The 9,255-nt window shown below is 39.4% G+C and overlaps 1 protein-coding gene across 2 annotated transcripts; it reads left to right on the top strand.

Moving 5' to 3' along the window:
- Positions 1-417: 417 nt before the first annotated feature.
- Positions 418-8,285, top strand: errfi1a (ERBB receptor feedback inhibitor 1a). Of its 2 annotated transcripts, none has more exons than XM_082155166.1 (4): positions 418-575; positions 4,189-4,387; positions 4,596-4,651; positions 5,387-8,285. In XM_082155166.1, exons 2-4 carry the CDS (start codon positions 4,239-4,241, stop codon positions 6,520-6,522), a joined length of 1,341 nt encoding a protein of 446 aa, XP_082011292.1. In that variant the 5' UTR covers positions 418-575; positions 4,189-4,238; the 3' UTR covers positions 6,523-8,285. The 2 variants fall into 2 exon arrangements, with proteins under 2 accessions (XP_082011292.1, XP_082011291.1); XM_082155165.1 differs by having other exon boundaries at positions 4,569-4,651.
- Positions 8,286-9,255: the final 970 nt, after the last annotated feature.

The raw sequence follows: 9,255 nt of genomic DNA, 5'->3' as shown, positions 1-9,255 counted from the left end.
CTGAAGACTGGAGTCATGATGCTGAAAATTCAGCTTTGCATCACAGAAATAAATTACATTTAAAATTGTATTAAAATAGAAAAGCATTATTTTAAATTGTAATAATATTTCACAATATTACTGTTTTTTTCCCACTATTTTGATCAAATAAATTCAGGCTTGATGAGCACAAGAGACTTCTTTCAAAAACATTAAAAACAGTACTGTTTCCAAACTTTTGACCGGTACTGATGTATATATATATATATATATATATATATATATAACATATAGTCTAAACAAATACATAACACAAAAAGGGTAATGATGCAGAGACATTCACATATATAACACCATTGTGAGCACTGTGTCTTTAAATCCCGTCTGAAGGGGCGTGGCTTGCGCGTCCTCTGACTGCAGTGAGCATTTAAAGCACCGCGCACACTGAGACCCGTTTAACGAACATCTCGACCGCTGTAATGAAAGTCCTCGCGCATCCATAGAGATACAGTACAGCTTTCAAACGGACCGAACGGGATCATTACGGCACTATGAACATTTAACACCGGACACCTAGAATTTACCAGGAGATTAAGGTGAATTTTAATGTGTTTGCTACAGTGTTTGTGGTCTGTCTGTCTGTCTCGCTATGTGTGTGTGTGTGCGTGCGTGAATGAGTGTTGATGACGACAGTGACGTGTGTAACGATATTATCTGATTCTGTGACAGGCCATCCGATAAAGAGTGTGTGTTCAATTAGGAGGGAAGCACAGGAACCGTTCTAAAACAATTTGATTTATTTATTTATTTATTAATTATTTCATTTAGATTTTCATTTAATTTTTAGATTTTTAAGCGTTTGTTATCATAATAACAACAAAACTGATGATTATCAGCTGACAAAAATCCCATTGCAGTGTCATAATATGTGACGTTGAAATACATGTTGCTTCATCTCGTGGAACATCAGTCTTTTTTTTTCTGAAAGAAATGTGTGAGGTGTGTTTCGTCAGGTGTGATAGAGTTTAAGTGACTCATCCCGCCAGTTTGCGGAAGCGGACAGGTAGATCGGGTATGGTTGCCTGGAAACCGCGGCGGGGTGTGAACGCACGAGACTGTCTCTCCTTCATACCGTCTTACACTGTCATATTGGTAGTTTGTCGGGATGCAGATATTTCGTAATTTGTGTCCATGTACAATGACTTTACACTTTATTATTGAACCTCTTTTTGAAATATTTTGTTGTTGTTGGTCAAAATAAGGGGACGTAATGGGTGTTTGTGTTCTGAATATGCACAGATTACAGTAGATGTGCATTAGAACCGCTTTTGAAGTGCTGTGTGTTCATAAGCAGTATTTCAGGTATTTCCATCAGATCCATTGTATGCTAGTCTGTCAAGAACATGTCCACATTTCACTGCAAAATTCAGACATTATATATCGCATGAAGCCTATTTTGAGAACCACACTATATTTGCTAACACTTTACATTAAGGTCCCATTAGTTAATGTTATAGAAACGAACAATAAGCAAAGTATTTATTAATCCTCGCTAAGGTTAGTTTGTAACAATACAGCCTATTATTGTTTGTTCGTGTTAGCTCTGGTTAATTTAATATTAATAATAACAGATACAAATTTTGTTTTTAATAATGTGTTTGTGCATCTTGGAATTAACTAAAATGAATAAATGCTTTAGAATTGTTTTTCATTGTTAGTTCATGTTAACAAATGAAACCTTACTGTAAAGTTAAAGTATTTTATTTTCATTCTGACATGAATTTTCACAATAATCAAGTCATCCAAATGTAAAAATGTCTTGTTTTCTGTCATTTTACTTAATGTAATGCAAAAAAAAAAAAAAAAGGATATTTATTGTATCATTGCAATGTTGAATGTGGCCCTAATGCTGATTTAATTTAAATAAATAAATGTGCTTAATTGTCATGAACATAATGTCACAATCTTAGTAATACTAAAATAAGCTTTGAGTGAAATGTGATGCATTTCTTGCACAATGCAACCAAATATTTCCATAATCTCAGATTTAAATGCAAAAGAGGGTATATAATTAGTAAATGTGTGTCTGTAAGTGTTTTGAAAGAGGTTTTATGGGGTTTACGCCACAGCGAAAAACATTTGGCACGCTGTGTTTACTTAAAGTCTGTGCAACACACTGGCATTGTCTTCTCTAAAGCATTGAGAAATGTCTGTGCCGGACACTAGGAAGTCTGTCCGTCTTGCACCTGTTGTGAGAGGAAGCGCTTGTCCCGTGGGTTTCTTTATCACAGATCAGGTTGCATTGTGTGCTCATAGTGACCGTATCCAAGGTCCAAAGCTTTCAGGAGGCAGAACTGCTTGCATTTATGCACCGGATCAGGGACGGTCAACAGAAATGCACGTCCCTGTTGAACCAATGCTTTAAGCACATACCCATTTATGAAGTGGCATTGCATTGCTTTCTCTGACTACTCTGTATTGGTTATTCTTGAAATGTGTAATATTGATTAAATTGCAAGATCCTGTTTATGCACTTGTTGCATATCACACTCCGCTCTGCAGAAATGCATTGCCTTGTAAAAACAGCCCTGCAATAAATTGTTCTATAAAAATGCTAATTGCTCTGTAATAGAGTACATGAGTTGTTTTATCTCTGGAAGACTGTCGTAATGTTGGTGATTTGATAGCTTGTGAGCGTGATATGTGTTTGTAAGCTAAAACCAGGATGAACCTTGCCTCCAGGTCCATCACTCTTCAAGTTTCTCAAGGGTGTAAAGCTGGTTTCTCAAAGAGTGAAAAGTGTTTTGTTGGATTCTACTCCAGAAGCAACTGCTGTAGACCATCTCTAGTGTTACACTAAATAGTAATAGTAGATGCAATTTCCTTTAAACATAAGATGTGTTCCCAAGGCAGGAAATTTGAGACTGATTTGCATATATAATTTGATATTAGACTTCCTCTGTGAGAATAGCATTTGCACAAGATTCTCAGAATGTCATTGTGCTTGCAGACAAAATGACAGTGCAATATTTCATCTAACACAGAAAACTGATAAATTGTGCACAACAGTAGTTTTTGAGCATGAGTCTTGCAGTGAAATGTGGGCTGTTTTGTGTGTGTGAGAGCATTGAGTTTGGCACTATCCTCAAGGCTTTTGGGGCATACATGTCGTTTAGTGCTGTCAAACTGAACGCTTGTCATACCACAGGCTGTGAAGCTCAGCAGAATGTTGCTCAATGTTCTCTGAAAGAGCTCGACTGGAGTCCCGTGCACATGGCTGACTGCATTGCAAAGCGAGGGGAAGCGGGGAGGAGGTGCATTGGATGGTGTGCTCCATAAACAACTAGACAAAATGCCTCAGTTTTTCCACAACAACAACAACAAAACCATTGCAATGGTCCCTAGGTGATCTCAATTAGGTTTGAACTTAACAACCACCTTACTTACTATTAATGAGCAGTAATTAGGAGTTTGAGGCAAAGGTTGTAGTTAATAGTGAGAAAATTTCACTGCTCAAAGGTTGCTCTCTCATAGGTTAGGAGACTGAATGGACTGAATCTTCCTGTAGTTAAATCAGTAGAGCAAGGCACTAGCAACAATAAGGTCATGGGTTTGATTCCCAGGGAAAGCAAGAACTGATGAAAAATGTGTGCTATCGGGATGATTCGCCCTACTACGAGTTCGTTTACCATCGAAATTATTTCGAAGCTGTTTTATTAAGGTACAAATCTTGCATAGTGTGCCTTTAAAATTCATTAACAGAAATGAAAGTAGACACAAAAAGACAATAGCTGATGTACAGTAAGAGTAGAGAGTTAGGCTATATAATGGAAGTGGATCAGTTTGATTTAGAAATGTTTGAGTACATATTGAGATCTTTTGAGTTTAAACCATTGTGTCTCCTCTTGAGTTTCAGAAGAGACCTTAACGTGAGAGATTAGTAGGGCATTTTTCCTCAGAAAGTCTCAATTTGATCTCCATTTAAGCTCATTGCAGTATAAGAGCAAAACTCCTTTGAGTTTTGTCCTATTTCAATCATAAGCTCAGTGTAAGAGCTCTTGTGAAACTCTAGATAAGATGCATTACAATGTAGGTCCTTTTCTCTTTAAGAAAGAAAATCTGAGAAGCAAGAGACTACATTTAATCGTATTCCTCTGTAGGAGGTGTTACAGAGATTCATGCTCTTGTCCTCTCATGGCTGTGTTTCAGGTACAGGCCAGCAGCTGCCAGCTTGGCGGGAGGAACATTTCCTGGCCTGAATGCGAACCGACTGCAGCTGGAGCATGTCCACTGCAGGCTTGACTGCCCAGGAGATCTGTTTACCCGCGCAAAGCCTTTTCCTGCGGGGCAGCCATTGGCATAGCATGGCCGGAGCTAAGCCCTCTTGGAAATACCATGATCTACACAAGTGAGTGCAAATTTTTCACATGTTTTCAGAGTTGAAAATTGATTCGTTTTATAAGACCCTGGACATGCACTGCATGACTGAACAGAAAAACAGGAAATGCTCTGCAACGTGTTTTTCATGATGTTAATGAACCTTGGATTTGTGCATCAATCTGATTAGCTTTCCTGTTCTTAATTTGCAGCTTATGCTTCACCATTGATTCTTCTAGGGATTTTAACCATCAATCCCAGCAACAGGTGCTGCCGTCATTTTCAGGAGCGGACAGTAAGTAACATAAGTCTCATCATGATTAAAAGTTCACTCAAAAATTACTCCCCCTTAAACTTTTATGGTGTATTTTTTTCCAACATTTTTTTTTTAATACATAAAAAGACAATTGATAGCAACCATGTCTGTCAGGCTCCAAGAAGAACAGAAGCACCAAAAAAACACCTTTAAATTAGTAGACTATACAACATGTAACATCTTCGAGAAGATTAATTTAGTGAAATATAGTGTGTGATACTTTTATGCTGCTTTTGTTGCAATTATTTGTCCTTTTTGGAGATGGACAGAGGTGAACGGTCTGTGTATAGAAAGAGCTGCACGAGGGTCCTTCAAAACTATCCTCTTGTATTTTAGTAAATTGGTTTGCAACGACTTGAAGTAAACAATGATTGTATTTAAATTTTTTGGTGAACTATTCCTTAAACTTGTGTAGTAGAGTGTGCTAGCAACACCAAGGTCACGGGTTTGATTCCCAGGGAATGCACAAACTGATTTCTTGAAATGCTCTTTGGATAAAAGTGCCTGCCAAATGTAAAATAACTTAATGTAATACTGTTGGAGAAAATCATCAGCTTTAAGGGGAAGTGTAATTTTTGTTCCACTTGCGGCTACATCTTTAACACTGTTGACACAGTGTGGTTATTTGTATAGTTTGCATAAAAGAACAATTGATTAATTTCAGTCTTAAAAACGGCTGTATTCTCATTCTCTGCCATCTTTCTATTCAAACAGAAGAGCGGACTCATCTTCAGTCACCAAACAGCACAGGAGGCCAGCCCTTGCCCCCCAAAAAGCCTAGACCTTCCCAGCTCACCTTGCACACGGACCTTTCTACGTCCAGCCCTGCCAAAAACGACCAAGTGGTTCCCTGCTTTCAACGTCTAACCGTATCTGACTGCATCAGTCCTCCCCAGACGCCCAGCCGAGTCACCAAACCCCTTCCCCCAATTCCCGGTTCAGCTGAGCTTTCCCCGGATCAGGCTGTGGACAGTGAAGTAGAGTTCTTCAACGGAGATGACAATCGCTGCCTGGTTTCCGAACCTTGCTCCAAACAGTCTCCTTTCCGGTACGGAATGCCTAGTAGGAGGAGTTTCAGGGGCTGTGGACAGATTAACTACGCCTACTTTGAAGGTCCAACATCCCAGCAGAAGCAACAGCCACAGCCACAGCCACAGCCACAGAAGTTGAGGCAGGAGCGGGAAACCCAGCAGAGGGAACAGGAGCTCCGCGACCACCACCAGCAACAGCAGCAGAACTGTCTCAGACAGCAGGAACGTACGCAAAGAAAGCTTCGGCGCTCCCATTCTGGCCCTGCCGGCTGCTTCAACAAACCCACCTCCTTCCGACTATCCAGTCACCACTGGAATACACAAGGCCTGGATAAACCAGAAGTTCCTCCGAGAGTTCCTATTCCCCCACGACCTATCAAAACGGGAGACTACCGGCGCTGGTCAGCCGAAGTCTCATCGGGAGCCAACAGTGACGATGACCGACCTCCCAAAGTTCCCCCTAGAGAACCTTTTTCCGCCAGTAGTTCCCGCACCCCGAGCCCAAAGAGCCTCCCAATGTACCTCAACGGGATCATGCCCCCTACGCAGAGCTTCGCCCCAGATCCCAAATACGTCAGTCGCGGTCTGCAACGACAGAATAGCGAAGGCTCCCCATGTATTCTGCCCGTCATGGAGAACGGCAGGAAAGCCAGCAACACACACTACTTCCTTTTGCCACAACGCCCACCATACCTGGACAAACACGAGAAGTATTTAACGGACAGCACAGCGAGTCAAGGTACGGATGCCTCCGATTCGAGTTCGGACTGGGACTGTCAAAGCAAAAGGAAAATGACGCACCAAATAGACTTGGTTTGAAATAAGCGAGCTATCACTTGGGACACGTTTGTCCGAAGACTTTGTCGCTGCTTTGTTGCAGTTTTGCTGTAGTGCTCGTAAATTCGAGCGAGTTACGTATGAATTGCAGTTACTGGGATTTCTCTTGTTTTGCTCTCAACCTGGAAACCGTTCTAACAGTTCTCTTAGAGCGAGCTCGGAAATTATGTTTTTTATTTTTTATTTCATTGTCATGTGAAATGTAAGTGTTGAAATGATGACATGGTGCAGTTGTTGGGTATTAGCTGGTCTGGTACCTCCATACTTCAGTGTTGTAAATTTTCGTAGTCTCATTTTATATTGCATTGATGATAATCTTTATGTCTTGGAACGTTCATCTGATCATGGGGACATAGGGTCAGTAATGCTTCTGTACGTTTATGTCGTCTACCATATATGAAGTATAAAAACAGCCTGGCTTTTTTTTGCGGCCGGCATTTTAAGTGAAGGTTATTCCATCTTTTTTGCATTGCATGAAATCTGACACATGCACACTATTTCGCAGCTCTTCTGTTATATTTCTCTCATCCTTTGTCAGGACACTCTTTTGTGCGCTTTTATGTGGCCTGTCTGTATAACTTGTAGTCTTGAGTGTGTGTTACATAGGAGCAGGCTAAGTATTGCTTTTCTGTTCTGAGTTGAGTGTGTGAGTGATACGAGAGCTGAATGTGTTACATTTGCCCAATTTTGGCACTGCTTTTATAAGCTGCTTAAAACGGCAGCTGAAATGTTGCCCTCTGAATGATTTCCGATCCCTGGCTTCTTGCTAAGGCGTAGTGTGTTCTTTTGTTGCACAAAAAGCAATACTTATAAAACCTGTGAATGTTTTTTATCTCCTCTTTTAAAGTGCTGTCTCCACGTGAAGCTGTGAGCCATTGTCTAGAATAGGATTTTCTCGAGTACTACCTCCCATTATAGTTCTCGTTCTTAAATACCCAACTACGGATTACAAAGACTCAACGAATACAATCTCCCTTGATGCATGCAAGTCCGCACGAGGAAACAATTGCCCCTGATCTGTGTTTCTTTATGTTTTGCCCATTCCCTACGGTCAGTCATTAACACTTCCTCAATGAAAACGCATCTTCGACCGATTTTTAAGAGCTATGTGGAGTTAAAGTCCATATGTGTTGCGTTTGGCCAAGCTCACACATACTGATCTTCCTGTTACTGTACGTGCATTCCTGTTAGACGTGATTACAATGGGTGTGGGCACCTGAGACTTTGGCTGCTGGCAGCTGGTGAATGAGATGTTTTATTATTCTATATTGTTTCCAGAACCATCGTGATAACTCAGTAAATGTAGCAATTTCCATGCAATTTGAAAAAATAAATGAGGAGTAAGACTATTAAAAACATCCAGTTTGGAAGCTCTGAGGTCAAGTACAACCTTCCACCTCACAAAGGGATTTGAACTCATTTGATGCTATGCTTTTTTTTTTCTTTTTCTTTTCATTTATTTTACTAGTTTCTGTATCAAAAAAATGTTTACATTGTTTTTTTTTTCCTTTTGCAGTCTTACCTAAAAATGAAGGCAAGTTCAAGAAGACATAGACATCTCTGCTGTGTTGTGTGTATGTGTGTGTATATATAAAAATATATATATATAAAGCAAAGTGCACTGATAAAACAGTATGTTGTGATGTGTAAAAGTATTTAACATTGTCCTCTTACCCAAACTGAATAGTTCTTAGTGGATTGTATCCTTTTAAAGTAATAGAAATAAATACTTATTTATGAATCAAGTTTGTTTTTATCTGATATTCTGTTGTATTTCGTTCTGTGAAGTATGTCGTATCTCTGTGGAACATAGATATAGCTGTTTTGCCTGTTTTATCACACCCACGCCCCTGCGCTCTGCCTCATTACTACTGGCCTGGCTCCAGTCAGGAGGAAGGTGAACTGGTCTTTTGCACTTTAAAACCGATCTTGGATCAGGGCTGTGGTTGGAAGGGATGTGCGTCTTTGGAGCTGCTTTACAGGGCACTATCTAGGGAATTACTCACGTAGACTGGTATTTTCTGCCTTGATGATTGGGGAAAATGCTGTTTCTCTGGTCTTTTTCTGGCGCTAAAGCCCTGGATGAAACGATAAGCAGGTGAAGTGAGCGAACTATAATGTCCAAAAACCGATCCATTTAACAAATTTGGCTCGGATAACAGGAAATGAAGTCATGCTTTTCACCTTCTGCTGCATTTACCTTTTTATATTACAGTTTTCATTTTAATTTATTGTAAGTTTTAGGAATTTTATGTTTTTTTTGTGTCATTTTATTAGCTTTAATTTGTCATTTTAGTCATCTTTAGTATTTTTAATGAACTTATTTGTTTCAGTTAGTTGCCAAGGCAAGATTTCTATAGGTTTTTCTTTTCTTTTCTTTTATTCCAGCTTTATTTCTAACAAAAATAATTTTCAAAATGTTGTTTTTTGAGGACTGCTAAGGAACATTGAACAGTGTGAAGTTGATGTTGTCTAAGCTTTTAAAAAAATTAATAGCTAACAATGAACAGGAAATATTATTTTATCTTATGGAATTTCTGAAATATGTACTAAAATATACAGTAATGACACAGAATAGTAATTTCAGTGATGTAAGTCGATTCACATCACATGTGAAATGGAAATGACTCTTTGCAAACCAGTAATTCAACTCTTAAAGAAAGATAAGCTTCCTGATTAATCACAGCCTGATCAAAAGCAGACAAAAGGGAGGAA

The sequence above is a fragment of the Leuciscus leuciscus genome, assembly GCF_965113295.1.
Source record: "Leuciscus leuciscus genome assembly, chromosome: 23".
Taxonomy (NCBI): Eukaryota; Metazoa; Chordata; class Actinopteri; order Cypriniformes; family Leuciscidae; genus Leuciscus; species Leuciscus leuciscus.
The sequence above is the reverse complement of the archived record's forward strand: the minus strand, read 5'-3'. Positions and strand labels throughout refer to the sequence as shown.